This window comes from Macaca fascicularis, chromosome 5 (assembly GCF_037993035.2).
Source record: "Macaca fascicularis isolate 582-1 chromosome 5, T2T-MFA8v1.1".
Taxonomy (NCBI): domain Eukaryota; kingdom Metazoa; phylum Chordata; class Mammalia; order Primates; family Cercopithecidae; genus Macaca; species Macaca fascicularis.
Genome location: NC_088379.1, coordinates 15,384,033 through 15,404,498, shown reverse-complemented (window position 1 = coordinate 15,404,498; position 20,466 = coordinate 15,384,033). Strand labels below are relative to the sequence as shown.

General features: G+C 41.7%; 1 protein-coding gene across 7 annotated transcripts in view; it reads left to right on the top strand.

Annotated features, from left to right (window-relative positions):
- Nucleotides 1-469: 469 nt before the first annotated feature.
- Nucleotides 470-20,466, top strand: part of TAPT1 (transmembrane anterior posterior transformation 1) — a 66,603-nt gene continuing 46,606 nt past the window's right edge. For 2 of the 7 annotated variants that reach the window (XR_012434712.1, XM_005554528.5), the window contains exons 1-2: nt 470-1,390; nt 13,847-13,977. Coding sequence is in view for 3 of the 7 variants with exons in the window: in XM_005554528.5 (XP_005554585.3) it covers nt 529-1,390; nt 13,847-13,977 (993 nt within the window). In the remaining 4 variants the exon portion in view is untranslated. The remainder of the gene's footprint in view (nt 1,391-13,846; nt 13,978-20,466) is intronic. The other 5 variants (XM_074039448.1, XM_074039449.1, XR_012434713.1 and 2 more) reach the window with 3 other exon arrangements.

Here is a 20,466-nt window from a genome sequence, read left to right as displayed (position 1 = left end):
TCTCAAGTTTAGGTCTAGGGAAGTTTCCAGGAAGCTTAGTGTTCGGGGAGGAATTCTTTTTGCTTTTGCTAATCAAAGAGACACAAAAGCACATCTGAGTCCCGAAGCTGGCACCACTGTCCCCTCACCAGAGCGCGCAACAATCACTTGCCGAGAGGGTAAAAGGTCCGCATCTTCCCCGAGCCTGGGGCACCTTCGCTCCCACGGCCCCAGCTGGTGGTGGTCTTGACACCACGCTCGGTGCGGGGTCACACGCCAGAGCTGGAAAGGGGAGGTCCAACCCCAAGTAAAGCGACAGAGTAAGGACACAGTGGTGGCCAAGGGCTGTCTGCTAACCCCAGTCCCTAAAGACAGTGTGGAAAGTCCGTCCCAGCGCCAGCCCTTGAAGCGCTCTGCTGGTCCGGCCGCGGCCCCTCCCCTGCGCGCCCCCACCTGTTGTGAAGCTCCCCAAGCTCCTTCTAGCCCAAGTGCTTTGGAAACTGCCAAAGGACACTCAGAGGCCAGGGAATGTGACAGGCAAGCATAAATATGCAGAAGAGATGGAACCAAAATAGCGGGCACGCAGGGCCGGAGCTCACGGGGGTCGGGGATCTGGAGCCGGGCCCTCGCCGCCGCGGCCGCGCCCGCGCCAGCGGTGCCAAGACCTGGCGGGCGGCGCCGGCGCACTCCGGGCACCCAGTCTGCAAAAGGGGCCCTGAGCGTGCGGCCGGACACCTCGCAGACTGCGGACAGCGGCCGGGGCGGCAGCCTCCCCGGGGCTCCACGGCCGACCCGCCGCCCGCCGCTGCCATCCCCGGCCCACTCCTGCCGGGTCCCAGACCCAAGCCCCGAAGGCGCCCGCTCTGCGCGACCGCGCAGCCCGGCTGCATGGAGCCCGGCGCGGTGCCCCGGCCGGCGGAGCCAGCCACGGCCCGGGAAACAGCCGCCCGCCACGGCGAGGGCAAAAAGAAGATGGCGGCGGCTGTGGCGGCGGCGGCGGCAGCAGCGGCGGCTGCCTCACACGCGTCGCTGACGCCAATGGTGCGCGCCAGTCGGCGGGCCGCGGATGGCGGCGGCGGCGGCGGCGGCGGCGGCAGCGGCGGCCCGGGCTCCGGCGAGGGGCGGGGCGAGGCGGGGAGGGGGCCGGCCGGAGGCGGAGGCCGGGCCAGAGGCTGGAGGGAGGCGGCGGGGACAGTTTGTTGTGCTAGGAACATGGCGGGCGTTGGCTACGCGGCCGCCCCGGGAGAAGGCAGCGGTGGCGGCGTGGACGGCCCGCAGCGGGACGGCCGCGGCGAGGCGGAGCAGCCGGGCAGCAGCGGCGGACAGGGGCCCCCGCCGGCGCCTCAGCTCACTGAGACGCTGGGCTTCTACGAGAGCGACCGGCGGCGGGAGAGGCGCCGGGGCCGCACAGGTGAGGCGGGCGGCGCTAGGCCGCGGCGGGCACCAAGGGGCGGACTGGGCACCGAGGGCGCCTTGGGACCTCGGCCCCCGAGCCCCGCGGCCGGCGCTGCCTCCCGGGATCGCCCGGGCTGTGGGCGCGCGCGCTGCCGATGCTCCGCGGCCGTTGACAGCTCCTCGGGCGGGTTCCGCGCGCACCGCCGAGGCTCCCGCGGCAGCGCCAGGCCAGGTGTGCGCTAGAAGGGGTCTGCGGCCGGGAAAGTTCTGTCCGGGTCCCTGCACCGCTCTCGGAAGGTCTTAGGTTAGCGGGCATCTCCACGTCTCGGAGCCAAAACGTGAGAAGCACACGGCTGATTTCTTAATTATATTCATGTCAAGGTGACTTTTTTTGTTCTGTATTTTAAGTGAACTTGAGCCATAGAGACCTGTTAACTTGCTCTCCAAATAGATTTTTCACAGACAGTTGACGGTGTGGTAGTGACCATGAAGTTCAGTAGTTTTGCCCAGTACAGAAATGTTTAACACTCCATGAAATGTTGCATCCGAACTTTTCCTAAACTGAAACTTAAGCCAAAAAAATTGCTAGATGAGAAAATGTGTACGTATGAATGCTACATTCAGTGACCAGTTTTAAACGTATTGTTACAGTGTTACAGTTCATATAAGATCTAGGTTTTTATTCTCATTTAAAAAAATTTTAAAACTTGCATTAGTATTCATATTGCAGTTGCAAATTAGTTTTAAATGAAAAAAGATTTTGAGATGGATGTCTTCTTGAATATAGAGTGAACCCAACCTTTTAATTCCTCAAGCTTTAAACAGCAGCTGAACCATAACTCCGTTAAACTTCTTCCAACTAAAAAATTATTTCTGTTGTCCAAAAGGGACTGTGTTAGCCGTTATTTCCTGCAGTTCATGCAAATAACTTTAAGTTGTGAGGCTGATTACATCATTGACTGTACTTGAGTATGGAAATTTTAAGAGTACTTAAGGGGCATAAAGTTGATCAGATGAGATTCTAATTGATTTGCTGATTCCCAGAACTGGACGTAGGTTCGATTTTGAAGCAGTCTATATGAAAATTACAGACTGTCTTGTTTGGTCTTTTCCAATTAACCACTTAAAAATTCTCAACGGTACTTTATTTGCTTTAGTTCTCAGTTAAACATTTGCTTTCAAAAGTATTTACTTTCTGAATTGGCAGGATCTAAGTAAGTCAAAATATCAAATCTCTCAACTGTCTGTTTACTTACTTAGACTTGAATATTAAAAGCACTCTTGTAAATAGAAATAGATGTTGCCAGGCTTCACTATACTTTCTTTAAAATATTTCTCAGTTGCAGGAAAGCCACCATTTTAAAAGCCCTTTTTTCTTGTTTACATGGAGAGGAAATGAAGTTGTTTGAAGCCTATTGATGAGCACAGATCTTGAGCTTGCAGTATCACTTCACACTTCTTCCCTGGCTTTTTCTGGGACTGGATACCTGGACTTCCATGGACTTCATTATACCACGTATCCATTCTTCATCAACATGCTTCACCATGTTTAAGGCTGGATTTTTTTAAACCCATAGTCGCAGGAAGTCATTATCAGGGAGATGCCTCCAGGTTTAGCTGTTGGGGTAGTCCTTGTTCTTTCCCCAGGTCCATTGATTTTGTGTGAGGAGATGTCAGTGGCCACTCCTGCTTTACCAAGTCACACTAGCCTTGGCGATCAGGATTTAGGTAAGAATTCCAAATTCCAGGAGTGTTTCAGCTGGAGCCACTGGCCAGTGTTCTCTCTGAGCCTCCACATGAGCCCTGCCTTCTTTTCCCCTGGTGTCCCTGCTCTGCTAAGTCACATAGCTCCTGCCACTGCTAGCACCCAGCCTGTAGCTCTGATAACCACATTTGTTAGAAGTTTCTCCACTAGAGACTGAATTATTTTAGTCCTTCTTCAGTGCCCAGGCTGCTAAGTCTAGTGCTGCCCTCTTCCCCTCCTCTGTAATCCTCCTTCCCCTCCTTTTAAGAATTTTAAAAAATGATTCTGTAGGAGCTGGCCTGGGTCAGAGGGCCTTTGAGTGGCAGCACCTAGAGTCATTTGGATAGCATTTCTCCCTGAATCAAACTAGTCCTTCAAGGCTAGATGCTCGGACTTAAGGTATTGTCGATTTTTTATTGTCTTGTGTGCCTCTGAGAGTCTAGCACACCTGCTCTTGAGCTCTAGATCCCCCTGCAAGTTAAGGCAGCCTTTGGCTTTTCTTTTTGAAAGTCATAATTTTAGTGTCTTGGTGGCTGAACCGTCAGTTCCAAAGTCCCCCTTATCATTTCTCACAAGGAATTTAGGGCTCCTACAGATAAGACATTTGTTGATCAGTCCCAACAGCCTGGAATTCCCTGAATGAATGTACATATTAGGTACTTATCCAAACTTCCATCTGAATAAAATAAATCAAAATGTGGTGTCTGAGGTTCAGTTTTTGTTTTATATCTCTCCTTGTTGATTTATATGTTTAGAAACTAGATATGTATATTTGTTTGTATGAACAGCTATATGTGCTATATATTGTATTATACATGTGTCTCCATTAAGTCTAAGCTTTCTTTTCCTCATCACTTCGTTCTCAGAACTCCCGTTCTGACTTATATTTAGCCTGGCAATAGGCTGAAGCATGTCTCAGATGTGAGTACTTACACCTTTTAACATAGTTAGAATTGGGAATCCCACTCATCATTCCTATTTTTATTTGCTCTCTCAGAATGGTCATTGTGTATTCCCTTGTTGCATATGTGGTTACTGGCCTTAAACTCTGGATATGGTGGTTATCAAGAACTGCAGATTGATCTCGTATGTATTTTCTTCCTGTCCTTAAAAATACTACCAACTTCTGTTGTTCCTTTTGACATAAAACCAAATAATCAATATTAGGTTTTTGTGCTTGTTCCCCACTCGATTCATCTGCAGAAGTCCTAGGTAGGAGAATTTCTGTATAGCCATATTTTTATTTAGGAATCTAAGTCCAGCAAATCAACTTTGGACTAAACATTAGGAAATCTGTGTTTTTGGCTTGGTTGGGTTGTTGAACTGCTTTGTAAACTCTGTGCTTGCTTAGACTGCTTGCCTAATCCATTTGGTTCTGTTTCATAATGCCACTACTAGATAGTTCAGTATCTGAAGCATCTAGGTTGGTTCTAGTCACCGTGGAGACTTAACAGAAGGCTTGGTGTAAATAAGGGTAGGTAGCACCTGTGAGGATGAAACAGTGCCTGTGTAATGCAGGTGTTGGAGATGCATGGGGATAGGTATTGCTTGTAAAACAAGAAAGCCTGAAGTCAGGTATAGGTGAACATATTGTTTCTACTGGTAACAGTGCCGTGGACCCATTTCTTTTCTCCTTTAGTAGTGACTCCGGACTTCTAAAACTTCAACTTATTATCCATCTCTTTTGCCTCTCTCCTCTCTCTTTAACCATGGTTAGACCTCTTCTTGCTTCACATCTGTTAGAGATTGAGCAGAGGCAGGAAGAAAGACTGAAAACTCAGAAAAGTCAGCTGAATTTTTAGCAATACCCTCAAAAGATTTTGAGTGGGATGAAGGTTTTAACTATTCATGTTACCTATGTCCTATTCTTTGTGTAATTGAAAATTTGTCAGTTTCTTCTTATAAATACATTTTTATTAAAATATATTTTCATTTAACCAGTCTTCACCTATATCACATAGTTATCCCAGTGGCCCCAAACTTAACCTAATGGATGATTAAAGGGTGACTGATTCAAAAATTATGATCTAGAGCCAATTAATTTGTTTACAAAGAAAAAGAAAAATAATTATAAAACCGGGAAATTACTTGGAGTCACCACAAACCAGATACAAAGTAACATTAGCTTCTTCTGACAAACTATTGCTTTGCTTTTAAAATTCTCACTTGCTTTACTTAATTAGTATATATAGACCAAATGAACAATGAAAAGTTACTTATTTTGGTTTTTGATCAGTTCAGTGCCTTGGCTTTTTACAGTTTTTAACTTTAACCTAGTTTACTCTCTGAAATTCAATCCTAGCAGCTCATTTGTCCTCCAATTTGGGGACTACTTGCATAAAAGAAGTCTCTAGAAAGCATATATAGCATTGACTGTCAAATTAATGATATTCTATTCTCATTTGTAATCCTTTGCTTTATAACCTTATGACCTTGGAAAAAGTCACTCCTTTGTTTATACCTGTTTTCCATCTATACATTTATAAATATTCTACTCTTTACTCCTCTAAATGAAACTATAAACATTTTTTTAAACATCTTAAAAACTTGAATATATTGTGTGAAATGGTTCTTTTACTTAATGTTTGACTTAGGAAGGCAGAATTGCTGTTGTATTATTGATTCCCAGAAAAGCTGATTACTAATTGGCCTTGTACAAGAGTGTGTCTCTGTTTAATAAGCTTATCTAATATTTTAGTGTAACCTTAATAAAGTTTACTAAAGTTTTATGTTATTTAAGACTATGGAGGTATGCATATTTCATATTTTCCTAACAGTTATAACCAGTATTACTTTCCAACTTTTTAAATGCTCAATGCTATTTTAAGAAAGATATATTTAGACATATTACTGAACATATAAATATATTTATGATTACTCATTACTTTTAATTAATACTTTTTAATCTTAGGTTCTTATTTCTAAAATAAGCTTTCTTAGAAGATAATTAAACAATGTGTTTTTTATTTTAGGGGTGAGGAAAAGGCAATTTATACTATGCTTTTTCTGAATTTAAGTTCCAGATCACAGAGCAATTCTGTGGTAGGAGACGATATAGTGTAAAAATATGCTGGAGGGGCTGGGTGCAGTGGCTCACGCCCGTAATCCCAGCACTCTGGGAGGCTGAGGCGGGTGGATTGCCTGAGCTCAGTAGTTCGAGACCAGTCTGGGCAACGCGGTGAAACCCTGTCTCTACTAAAATACAAAAAATTAGCCGGGCATGGAGGTATGTGCCTGTAATCCCAGCTACTTGGAAGGCTGAGCCAGGAGAATTGCTGGAACCCAGGAGGCGGAGTTGGAGGTTGCAGTGAGACAAGATCACACCACTGCACTCCAGCCTGGGTGACAGGTCAGAGCGAGACTCTGTCTCCAAAAAAATATATATATATAATATATATATATGTATATGTATGTGTATATATATGCACTGGAGGAACTGATTTGGATTTATGATTGGTATTATTTTCCTCATATTACATATTCACAGTTGACGGCTGGGCGCGGTGGCTCACACCTATAATCCTAGCACTTGGGGAGGCCAAGGCGGGTGGATTGCTTGAGCCTAGGAGTTCAAGACCAGCCTAGGCAACATAGTAAAATCCCATACCTATAAAAAATACAGAAGTTAGGTGGACATGGTAGCATGTGCCTGTAGTCCCAGCTGCTAGAGAGGCTGAGGTGGGAGGATTGCTTCAGCCATGGAGGTAGAGGTTGCAGTGAGCCAAGATTGTGCCACTGTGCTGCAGCCTGGGCAACAGAGTGAGACCCTGTCTCAAAAAAAAAAGGAAAATTCACAGTTGACAAAACATAGTTCTTCTAATGTTGAAGCACTTGTTTATGTTATAATTAAATAGTAAAATTTTGTTTGTTTGTTTGTTTGTTTTGAGACAGAGTCTCATTCTGTCGCCAGACTGGAGTGCCTTGGTGCCTTGTTGCACCCTCCACCTCCTAGGTTCAAGCAATTTTCCTACCTCAGCCTCCCTAATAGCTGGGACTGCAGGCACACACCACCATGCCCAGCTAATTTTGGTATTTTTAGTAGAGACGAGGTTTCATCATGTTGGCCAGGATGGTCTCCATCTCTTGGTATCAGGATCCACCCGCCTCGGCTTCCCAAAAGTATCTATTTTTAAAAGACTTTTACTGAATGATATTTCTTCCTGGTAAGATTGGGATAAATGAACTAAAATTAATTGACATCTTAAAAACTGAAATCAGTGTTCAGGAAGTAAATATTTGGATTATTGGAAAAATACTCTTAAAACATAAAGGTAGATGTTTAGCATAACAAATGAGAGTGACTGTTTTGCTTAGAAGGAATGAAATACCACGAAAGTCTGACAGAAGTTAAGATGTACTTAGCTATCAGAGTTCTTGGTGATACCCATAGGTAAAGAACAGTGGCTTTGCTAAATTATTAACCAGGCAACTGTAGCCAAAATTATAGGATAGGTAAGTTCAGATGGGTCTGTAGAATTCTAGAGAGCAATGTTTAGCAAAATAAAAACAAGCAAAACACTGAAACACAGGTGTAACTCGGCACTGGGGATTGAGTGGCGCGCTGGGAAATGCAGCCTTCTCCAGGGAAAGGTGGGAGTGGTCCTGGCGGAGCAGAACCAGCGAGGCTAACTCCAGGGGTCCGGCAATGAGGCAGTGCACCCTCCTACCTCCTTCACCATGAATCACAGCCAAATTATAATTGTCAGAGAGATGGTTGATCATTTTGATATAGGCGAGAGAGTACACTGGACTAGGTGCTATTCCCAGTTTGTCACTTAACTTTTCAATGACTTTGTACTCAACTTCTGTGAACCTCAGTTTTTTCATAATGTGAAAATGGACAAAATATAGACGGCATTAATTGCTCTCTTTAGCTCTCATGATTGTTGCAAGAATTGTATGAAGTAATGTATGCAAGACCTTTGTAAACTGCCTCATACTGTAAAATAGAAGGATTCTGATCCCTAAAATATAGCCACTTACTCAGGAGTAGATGAGAAGGAGGTAAGACAAAGCTTTCAAGATATTTAACCTTATGAAACTTTGTTGTGGTGGTTAGTATTTCTTTAATGTATCATTTAAAACCATTCCCCAGCCCATTAGCATCGCGCTAATTATACACAAAGATTACCCCTACATTCAGAACTCACCAGCAGGGCTGGACTTCGAGAATATAGGGATACATGGGGCCTGCTCTCAGAAACTTTATGATCTTGTAAGGGAGCAACTATTAAAGAGTGTAGCTTCACAGAAGTCAGCCCAAGGTGCAGTGGGAGCACAGATAAAGAGGAGGGACAGAGGGCTCCTGATTTTCCAGAAGTAATGCAGTGGCCTGTTTACAAAAACACTTGAGGCAATAATAGGAAAAGCTGTCTAATGGTGAAAAACACACACTCTAGCCATAGACTTCTTGACTTTGAGTTCTGGCTTTTCTGTTTGCTTCCTGTGTGACCTTGGAAATCTCCTTAGCCTCTCTGGGCCTTGGTTTCTTCATCTGCAAAATGAGCATAACAGTAGAACCTGTTTCATAGTTGTGAGAGCTGTACACTCAAAATAGGTTATGTTTTTATTTGACTTTTTATATTCTCCATTGTAGAATCTAAACTAGTGTTTGTAATTCAAATTCTTGGATATCTAGAGGTAGAATCCGGACACAGCATTGTTTTGTACTTGTAATTAAAACACTCGGTATTTATGTTGTATGATAACCTGTTTACAGAAAATTACTTAGGTTATATACGTTGTTAAATATACTTATTTGTCATTTTACCTTTTAGCGATAGAGCTAGGATTGCAGAAATAAACATTAGATAACCACCAAACCAGAACTGATTAATACTACAGTACTTGTGAAGTTAATAAGTACTTGTGAAGTAGTTGAAGACAGTGCATCATGCTTTGCAGTTTTTATATACTTTCATACAAGTACTCTCTTAGTCCTTTGATGATTCTGTGGATAAGGCAAACAGTTGACAGGTAAAAAAAAAACTCCTCTAAGCTTCCATTTTCTCTTCGGTGAAATTGACATCTGTCATTGGAGTAGGGTCACAGGACTAATGTTTAAGACAGCTGTACTCCCTTTCTGTGATTGCTAATCCTATGCTCTTCTGTAGATCATAACCCAACTCTTCTTATGGTCAAAGCTGTCATCCCCAGTCACCAGAGAAAACACCATTGTGGAGAATAATTTTCCAAATAAACCTTTTTTTTTTTTTTTTTTTTGAGATGGAGTTTCACTCTTGTCATCCAGGCTGGAGTACGGTGGCATGATCTTGGCTCACTGCAACCTCTGCCTCTGGGGTTCAAGCGATTCTCCTGCCTCAGCCTCCCAAGTAGCTGGGATTACAGGCGCCTGCCACCATGCTTGGCTAATTTTTAGTATTTTTAGTAGAGACGGGGTTTCACCGTTTTGGACAAGCTAGTCCTAAATTCCTGACCTCAGGTGATCCTCCCACCTCAGCCTCCCAGAGTGCTGGGATTACAGGCGTGAGCCACTGCACCCGGCCCCAAATAAACCTTTTTATTTAATTTGCTTTTTAAAATTGTAAATCATTGTGCAGTAATGTGTTTCTGTATCTCTTTAACGCAGATGGCATTCTTGTGGGCTGCCTAATTTCTTTCCTTGCACTTACTGTGGACAGTGAGGATCTCGTCATTCCCAAACCCAGGGCACTCACTGACTGTGACTGCATCATGGCACCCTGTTCCCTCAGGGGGATTGAGGTTCAGGTACCCGTTGGGTTACCTTTACAGTCTGTTAGCTACACAGACAGAGTAGAGGCTCCTGTATCCTCAGCAGCTGCTACATTGAGTGAAGCTTTTCACTCCTTCCCTGCTGACTCCCCGCGTCTCTGAACAATTCTGTCACAATCACAAGTTCTTTTCTCAAGTATCTGGTGTGCTTTTCTTTTGCCACTTCTGATTTTTGTTTTATATTGGTACATTGTTATTTATTAAGCAATTCCATTACTATTGAACATTTTGATGAATTCCACTTTTGTATTCATATAGATCATCTTTCAATAGAGCAATTCAGCAGTAAAGAAAAATGGAAAAATGCCAGAAATTATCATGTCAGAAGGGACAGATCACCCACATGAAAGTTTAGCCCAGTTTGCCATTCACATTACTCCCTCAATTCTGTGTCAATTCTGTTCTTTGCTGCCTGCCTCCTAAAGAGACTAATTTGGCCACTCCATTTTATGTCTGTAATTCTTTCTTTTCTTAGTCACTTCCCTTTCCATTTCGTTTTTAGCTTTTCACTGTCTGATTCTGTTTTTGTTCTCTGTGATTTCTCTTCTTCTCCTCTGACCCATATATTGTTTTAGCAAACATTTGTTGAGTACCTGTTATGTGCTGGGTCCCAGTGATGCAAAGGTGAATGAGAAAACCAGATAAGAAAATGAATGTAGTATGCTGCAGAAAATCATAGGCAGGCGCAGGTACTGTGGAAGCCAAGTAGGGGAAAGGACAGACTCTGCCTGAGAAACTTAGGGAAGTCTTCACAGAGGAGGTACCGTCTGGGCATGTTCACTCCTGGAAAGTTGGTAGGGAATTCTCAGATCAACGAGCAGTGTGAACCCATTGACATGTTTGGGAGAAATGAAAAGTGGTATAAAAAGAAAATTGTGACCTAGAAATTCAGGGGAGGCAGGTATGAAGCATGACTGAAGAGATGGCCTGTGGCCAGTGATAGAGGATCTGCGATGGCCCACACTGAGGAGGTAGGACTTTATTCTGGAGGTAATGAAGAATCACTGAAGGGTTTCAGTAGAACGATATCTGATCTGTGTGAGCTGCTGTCTGGCTGCCAGGTGGAGTTAGCATTGAAGGGAGGAAAGATGGGAAGAATGGTACTCAATCAAGAAGCTTTTGCAATAACCTGGAGAGAGATGGGGAGGACTAAACTAGGGTGGAGTATAGGAAAAAGGGGAAAAAGTTAATGTTTTAAAGGAAGAATTGGTAGGCCTTGGTAAGAAGAGAGAGGGGATTGTCAAGATTGGCCCTGGGCTTCTAGTGCAGCAACTATGTCACGGGTAAAGCCAGGAACTAAAGTCAGGACTCCAGGAAAGGTGCAGAGTCAGTGGGCAAGATACTGGTTTCGTTTTGCAGGTGATTTCGGTATCTATGGGATATCCAGGTAGAGGAGGCTGTTGGAAATATGATAATAGCCAGAGCTGTAGATGTGATGACTTTAGAATTTTGATGATGGTTTTAATTCTAGTTCGAAATCTATAGGAAACAAAACATGTATAGGAAACAAAGTAGGTATAGGGAATAAATACCAGAAAGAATGATGAGGACATATTGGAGAATGCTAGCATTAAAGGATGGCTGACATTTTACTGCAGTGAATAGAGCACTGAACCAGCAGACACTTAAGGATCAGGTAGAGGAAGAAGGGCTACCAAAGAGACTTAGATGAAAAAAATTAGCCATTCAAGAGAGAAGAGCACCAATGAATCAGATTTAGGTGGCACGGAGGGACGGGGAAGCTGCAGGGTTGGCTGCTGTCTGTAGAGTGTGGTGAAGTGTCCTCTGGAGTTCAAAGTTCAGAGTTCACTAAGTTCAGTGAAAAATTATGTATGTGGAATCTCCTCTGCTTTCTGAAAGTCCTGTTGCTTCTCGATTTTTACATGAAAGAACTGGTATTTGTAGATACTAATCAAAACATACTCTTTTTCCTGATTGGAAAACTGAACTGAGTATGATTTGTTTATCTTTCATTAGTCTTGGCTGTTTTTGTTTGCAACTCAAAAGGCTTTCTTTTTCTCACCTTGAAAGAGCAGATCTTGTTCTGGTTCTAGCCAGCGTAGAACATATTAGAAAGTTCCTAACCAGAAGTTCTACTCTACGTGGATTTGGTTAGACTAAGTCCTTTAAATCCAAACATCCGTTAATATATACAGTTCACATATTGCGTACACTTAACCCACATGACTTCAACTGTAAATGTACTCTTCATGGTAACACAGACTCCCCAAAAATATTATGAATCTGGTATTTAAAGAAGTGTGTGTATGTGTGTACGTACACATATATATGGAATAAACCCTAACATAAGCATGCCACTTGACATAATACTCAAAGAACTAGTGATCTGTTTTAATGCTGGACGAGGTAAGCTGTTGTAGACCTGTTGTTTAGAACCATGGTCAAGTTGGCTTCTAAGTCTTTCCAAGGGCTTTTAAGGATGGAGATATATATATATATATATATATATATATATATATTTTTTTTTTTTTTTTTTTTTTTTGAGACACAGTCCCGCTGTGTCACCTAGGCTGGAGTACAGTGGTGTGATCTCAGCTTACTGCAACCTTCGCCTCCTGGGTTCAAGCAATTCTTCTGCCTCAGCCTCCCAAGTAGCTGGGACTACAGGCGCCCCGCCAGCACGTCCAGCTAATTTTTTTTGTACTTTTAGCCATTCAAGAGAGAATAGCACCAATGAATCAGATTTAGGTGGCACGGAGGGACGGGGAAGCTGCAGGGTTGGCTGGTTAGAGACAGGTTTCACTGTGTTGGCCGGGCTGGTCTTGAACTCCTGACCTTGTGATCCTCCCGCCTCGGCCTCCCAAAGTGTTGGGATTACAAGCATGAGCCACCACGCCCAGCCAAGGATTTTTTTTTACTATAAACTCTTTCCGCCTCACAGGTAGGCTTTAGATCATAGTACTCCTAGAAGGTGCAACTCCTTAAGTAGATCTGCATAAATGAAATCAACCTTCCTCCCTTGTCATTTTTTGGAGGTAACATTAAGACCACATTTGGTAAAAAGGACAAGGCCAGCTCAGAGCGAAGAGAACAGTGGACAGTTGGAAACCTTTTGGTAACCTGCGTTCTGGAAGAGAGTTTACCTCCTGCAGAGTAAACGTAGGAAGGTGTAGATGAAGTAAGGGGTGCTGAGGGTCATTGAGGGGATGGGCTGTCAGGGAAGTGTAATGCACTGAGAAGAGGTGGGGTCGAGTATCCAGAGCCTTCACTTCTCACCTCAAGCTTCCAATTGCAGTGAGTGGAAAGTATATAAATAATTTCCTTTGACCTTGTTTTCCTCATCTGAGATGAGATGACTATGGAGTAGTTTGCTTTAGAGGAACAGAGGAAAAACATGGGTGAATGGAAAGATCCAAGGAAGGGGAAGTTTTTCTGATCTAGTTGAGGTTGCACTTTGCGTAACTATTGTGAGTGTCATGTTGGTAAGTTCATGTAGGAAAATGGCATTATTTAGACGTTTGTGCAGGATTTCTGAGGCTGAACTAAGAAAGGAGCTGGGGCACTGGTATCCATGTAGTTCACCCAGGGTGGTTCTTGGACTAAAGTGGTGCCTGTTGTGTGACTTGGCTCCCTTTCAACTCAATATATTGCTCTGTTTTATATATTCTTGACAGCTACTGATTTTCCCTCCATCTCTGTCAGTCCAGGTACTGTATCACCTGTAAGAACCAAGACTGAGCTCTTGAAAAATACTTTCTTGACTATTCTAGCCCTTAGTAATTATTCCCTTAGATATTCCTGTGGCATTTTCGGTTTATACCACACAGAAGAATACTTTTCTCAAAAATACTTGCTGATCGTTGTGTGTAGTTATTCAGTTCTAGACATAGAATTATAGATAACATTTATTTTGGTCTCTTTGTTTTATATGTGTATTACCTATGGCCCCAGCTAGCTTGGAAGTTCCTTGATAAATACTGTTCTTTTTGTTTTCTGTCATTTTCTTTTCTGTAGAGCTTTCATTGTTGAGGTTCCTCAGTGCTGAACTAACAAGAGGGTACTTCCTTGAACATAATGAGGCCAAGTATACAGAAAGAAGAGAAAGAGTGTACACTTGTTTGCGAATACCAAGAGAATTGGAAAAGGTACTATTTTTTCTTCATTACCAGACATCATGTTGAAAGTTATGTCAAAGTATTAATTATGAAAAAAAAAATGGTGAACAGCTAGAGTTGGGTTTTTTAAATAATTGAAATAATGTTATTGGGGGAGTAGAAATTTCCTTATAGGAAGAAGCTTTAAAGTTACATTTTTCAGTGTAAGACCCAATGATATTAATAGATCTATCAAAATCTGAACTTTTCTGCCTATCATTATCGTTGTGTGCTACATCAAAATAACTTTTGTAAGGAATTAATCTCTACTTCTGTACCCTTTTAGTTCCCTTCAGTTCTGTTTTACTAGAAACAGGTTTTTTTTTCCCCCATTCAGCTTAATAAATTATTTAATTTCAGCCTTTTTAAAGGTTTCAGTTTCTCAGAAAGCCCACGTTTGTAAACATACAGGACAGTCTCTTCAAAGAAAAAGATGGTTTGTTTTATCTTTGTCACAGGAAGCATCACATTACAGGGTGAGTGTAGTAACAGCGGCACTACATCTTCATGTGTCTTATTCCTTGTCGGTGCCTTATCCTATCAAGACCAGTAAAATAGGATGGGAAAGCAGCCCCTTCTCCCCTAGGTGATGCTAGAGTTGGTGAGTCTACGCAATTCCAAAATTGCTTGCTAAAAGAAAAGAAGAAATAATTAAGCTTCAGCTATATTGAAACATGTTGTCATACTTCTGTGGTAACATAAATCTTGTAATAGTCCAGTCATCTTTTTGGAATCATACTTTCTGTTGGAGTGGCTATCAGAAGAGTTTTGTTGGCTGGATTTATTGGTACATTGTAATAACAAGAGGTACTACAGGCAAATGAGGAGTAAGGACCCAGCTGGTTTGGCTGATGTTCTCTTTCTGACAGTCTATCAGTTTAATAGAAGAAAAAGAGCCAAATGTAGAGTGACAGTTTCAGAAATGTTGCTTTATGTAGGTTCTTGGTGAAGCATCACTTGCTGAAGTTTTAGGGAGTTTTGTATTAGGATGGGATTTAGAGAGCTGGTGAGCAAGCAAAGATTAGAGAACAAATATGGCAATGGTTTGATTGCCTTTAGCGAGGATCATTAAATATGCTTAACTATTACTGTATTCCTACATTTCTAGAGGACTAGGGTTCTGTGGAGGAGCCTGAGGGACTGACAGATAAGGAGGGAGGAGGAGTGGGCAGGGCTGTCTGCAGTACTCCTCTCTAGTGCAGCAACAGCTCTGTCTTATATATTGGGATTTAACGAAGATTTTGTTTGGAGAAAGGAGTGGAGTAGGCGTATGTTTCTTTTACTTGGAAAAAAATACAAGATTAAACCAGTTCTTGTGTCTTAAAAGACCGTTAGCTTGCTTTTCGGATTTTTTCCAGCAATAAGCCATGAGATGGAAGTGTGAGGACACAGTGCAGGGGAAGTGGGAGGGACAGCCTGCCAAGGCCTGTATTTGGACAGGACGGTGCCAGCCACTGTCAGCTTTTGCCCACCTGGCCTCAGCCCTCTACGGGGGAATTTGTTTCCTGTCTGTCTGAGTAATTATGAACTCCCATTTTTCTCTGGGGAGGACACAGAGGGATTTAAATCTGCAACTCCCACCAAACTTGATGAACACAACCAGGGGACTGCTTCAAAGTGGGTTGGTGTCTGTCTGACCCCTTTTATTACCCCTCTTGTGGCAAAACTAATGAACAGTGGCAGCATCCACTCCTGATTCTGTTACCTCAGCAGAGACAGGCTTGTTTCACGCTTCCTTCTTTCTTTCTCTTAAGGCAACTCAAATAACAAGCAATGTTTTGGGGTAGATTTCTCACAGAAACTTATAAGCATTTCATGTTTGTAATTAGGAGTATAAATTGTCTTCTGGAGAAAATAGCCTTATACTTATGTCTTGATGAGACTAAAGTATAAACCAGTGATTTTAAATTGTGGTCCACTGTAGAACTACTAATGAATCAAGTAATCAGTATAAGTTGCCATCAGAATTTTTTTTTTTTTAAGAAAATAGAAGAATTATCAGAGAACATTGCCTATGCTAAGAGTATTGTTTCATGAAACTTTGGTTCCATTTGTATGAATGTAAATGTATAATGTCAGAAAAGTTGCATTAACACTGCTAATACACAATTGTAATAATTTTCTTTTTTTTTTTTTTTTTTTTTTTTTTTTTTGAGACAGAGTCTCGCTAATTTTCTAATGATTTTTGTTTTCCCTGAAAGAGGCTTTAGGCCTGTTTGGGAAAATTTGATGTAGTCTCTTAGAACAATACTTAAGAAGCTTTGTAGCCTAAATGTACAAAAAAAGTCATGGTTTTCTGTTTGGAGCATTTTTTCTTAACTTCTAAAACCAAGCGGGATGTAAAGGAAAGCAAATTTAGGTTTCAGTTTAATTCCAGGCTTAAATATCTCTCATAACCACATGAAGTCACTCTGATATCTTTAAGGCCTTTATTTTTTATAAATAGGATTTCACGTAAAGTTTTTAGTATGAGTTGAGAGCCTATCTAGATATGCAAGATAACCTAAATTATTTTTTATTGGCTGTTTTTGTTTACATTGTCTATTCTAATATATAATACCTTACTCATATTTTTTCTTGTTTTCGATAAATGCTATGATATTTTCACCTAACCTTTTCAGGAAGAGAAACTTGAAAATTAAAGAGCACTTTGCTTCTACAAAGGTTGTAAACACCATAAAACATGTAATTAATTTTTATATTTTAAGATAAAGAGAAAAGTCAACTTAATATCTCTTATCAAACCTGTTTACTAATGTGAAAAAAAAATCCTCCAATTTTTGTATTACATTGTCATTGGATAAATACTTTATACTTGACATTTAGTAAAAATGAATTGCTTATATATTTTAAATAGTATCTCCAATTGTTAGCACATGATTTTCACTCTTAAACTTCTTATTTTAATGTAGGAGTACATAATTTTGGAGTGTTTTATTGGCTTTGGGAGACATTTCTTCTCTTCCACCATAAATGCCCTCCCCTGACCCCACAACCCCTTGGGTTCTATATACCAGATCTTCTGCTATTTATGTAGTCTACTTTGGGAACTTTATTATTCTTTTTTATACAACCAAGCAGATTAAACTATACTTTCTGTGCATTCTAAATTGAGAGGCAAGATAGCGAAGTGTTTAAGGGGATCATCTCTAAAGCTGGACTGCCTAACTCTGAATCTTGGCTTCACAATTGATTAGCTGTGAGTCCTTGAGCAATTCACTTAATCATTCTGTGCCTAAGTTGCCTCATCTATATATTAATTATATGGTAAGCATGTAAAATTTTTCACAACCTTCACATCAGCCATTCAGGGGGAATGCACTACTCTGCTAGAGTGAGAGGAATTTAAAGGTTTCTTGTTCCCGATTACATTCTGGTGGATGTAATATTTTTCTTTGCAGTAGGGATAGCTTTCATCTTTGGGATGTGCTCAGCAGGAGGTGATTGGGAGAGGTGTGGTTTTTAGGATTTCCCTGGGTCCCAGTTTTATCTCACATTATACTTTTAATCTCCCTGCTTTGCTTGCCACTAAACTTGACTTTACTAACCCTGCAAGGGGCATGATTTTCTGACTCTTGGCCCTCTTGTGTTGCTGACCATAGGCAGAAAAAATATCTAGGGAAAGCTGTCTTCTTTCCTCTTTCCTTTTACCCAGGCTGTCTGGGAGTAAAGCTGATCTCTTTCATGAAGGACATAACCAATGGCCATGAGAGATGATAACACACCCTACCATTTTCTTCCAAGCCCTGTAGAGTCTGGCCTCGGTGGGCACATGCATGAAACCTACAATTATAACAGAAACAGGGTGCTTTAACCAGAGGCTTGGTGAAATCGGGGGGCAGGGAGCATCAGTTTCCTAAAGAGGAAATTCATGGTGAGTGATTTCTCACTGTCCCACACCCCACCTTGACTTAGACACTCACATCCCACCACTTGTATCTGTTTCTGTATGAATAATAAATAATGTTTGTTATGTAAGAATTAGGTGCTAGGTACTGTCCTAGGCACTTTACATGTGTTTGCGTTCAGTCCCTTCAACAGCCTTACAAGATACATATATACTATTAAAGCTCCAATTCCTTTGCCCACCCCACTGTGGCAGTTCTACATTGACTTCCAGACAGATCTCTCCTTCCACCATTGTTTGGTGGAGGTATGTGCTAATAGCATATGCTCTCCATTTAGGTCCCCTAGTCCCCTGGGAACAGTTTCCCAAGTGTCAGGTCAAAATTGTCTCTTGTCTAAGGACTAATTTTGTCATCTTTGTGAATCTAAAGCTACAGTAAATAGTAAAGAAATACCCATTATAGGATCTTCTAAAATTCCCAGATATGTTTAAATTCTAATTTAGAAAGGTAAAGATGACTTACACACTTAATTATTAATTTACTGCATCTATGTTTTGAGTACTTCCTATGTTCCAAGAAGGCACTCTTGTGATACAGAATACAGAGATAAACAAGACTCACACCTAGCTTAGGAGATATCAGATCCATAAGTTATTATAATACAGGATACAAAGTGACAAGTGCTTTTAAATAGTATAAATAAAATGTGAAGAATTTAGAGAAGGGTAAGTGTGCTTAAACAACAGGCCTGGGACGAGGATCTAGGAAGGAAAAAGAGGGAGATTTTGTTGTATAGGCTTTGTAGGATGGGATGGGTATGCTAGGAAGATCCAGAGGTGGAAAATTGTTAGGTGTGGACAGGAAACCACTGACACATGCTGGAAAGAAAGATAGACTGGCCAACCTAGGCAATGTGGCAAAACGCTGTCTCTACAAAAAATAGCCAGGAGTGGTAGCATGCACCTGTAGTCCTAGCTACTTGAGAGACTGAGGCAGAAGGATCGCTTGAGCCCCAGAGGCAGAGGTTGCTCTGAGCTAAGATCATGCAACTGTACTCCAGCCTGGGCAACAGAGCGAGACCCTGTCTCGAAAAAAGAGATAGACTAGATCCAGTTATGTTGAATGGTCAGGCTGGAGAGTCGAGTCTGTGGAAGGAGACTGTTAAATATGTGTTTCTTAGCAATGCTTTTAGCTGTATAGAACAGAAAAGGTGGTTAACAGTGATTTAAACAAGTAGGAAACTATTTTTTTCAACAAGTCTAGAAAAAAAGAGGTCTCAGTTGTTGCAGGAGATTAATGACGCTGTCATGGACCCAAGTCCTTTTCATCTTTCTACTTTGCCATCCTTGGCAAATTGGCTTTGGGTCTTCTTGCTTGTTGTCTTCTAGTAGAAGGATGACAGCTGCAACCTCAGCATTACATCTGCATTATAAACAGAAAGAAATGGGGTGGGCATTGCCACCTTTTTGACTATGCCTTTTATAAAGAATTGAAAGATTTCCCAGACGTGGCCTGGAATACTTCCACTTCTGTCTTACTGTGCAAACTGAGCTACATAGCCATCCCCAGCTGCAGAGGAGGCTAGGACAGTGATTATTATGCTTTTCCAACAAACGGAAAAGAACTGACAATGGTTATTGGGTTAGCCGTCCCTCAGAGCTTTCTTTCTGGAAAATTAGTATAGTCATATTCAACATGGACTGGAAGTGAGACAAGCAGGGAGAGCTCAAGATCCTTCCATGAATGTAGTTAATATATAATATAATTCTACAATTAAAATTCTAATTTAATTCTACAATTACATAATTATACAGATTAAAATCTTCATTTGATTTATTTATTCCCCTCTCATGGTATTTATTTCTTGTGTTAAATATGTCAGATGTATGTTGTGGATTATCATGAAACCTTTCAGCAATATTCTTTTTCGTGTTTATATGTGTTCATGTAAGTTTGCATATCTGGTTAAACTAAAATGAAAATATTCTGTTGACTTTTCTTTACCTTGTAATTCTGTGCTTTTGGCCATTCATTATTTCATTGTTACCATGCCTTGTACATTATAGCTATTTAACACATTTTTCTAAAAATTAAATTCAACTGCTTAGACTTAAATAGAACCCCTCGGCCGGGCGCGGTGGCTCAAGCCTGTAATCCCAGCACTTTGGGAGGCCGAGACGGGCGGATCACGAGGTCAGGAGATCGAGACCATCCTGGCTAACACGGTGAAACCCCGTCTCTATTAAGAAATACAAAAAAGTAGCTGGGCGAGGTGGCGGGCGCCTGTAGTCCCAGCTACTCGGGAGGCTGAGGCCGGAGAATGGCGTGAACCCGGGAGGTGGAGCTTGCAGTGAGCTGAGATCCGGCCACTGCACTCCAGCCTGGGTGACAGCGAGACTCCGTCTCAAAAAAAAAAAAAAAAAAAAAAAAATAGAACCCCTTAGTTTTCTTACCAATGTGGCAAATTTTTATAAGCTTTAAATTTGTCAGATTGAAGGTGTAAGTATTGATATATTGTTATTACTAGGCATAAACTATTATTGTTGAAAGGGAGAAGGGTTACTGACATACAGGGGAATTATTTGTAATCAAGCATCAACAACCTTAGCTTCTTGAGTGTGTTTGTAATAGC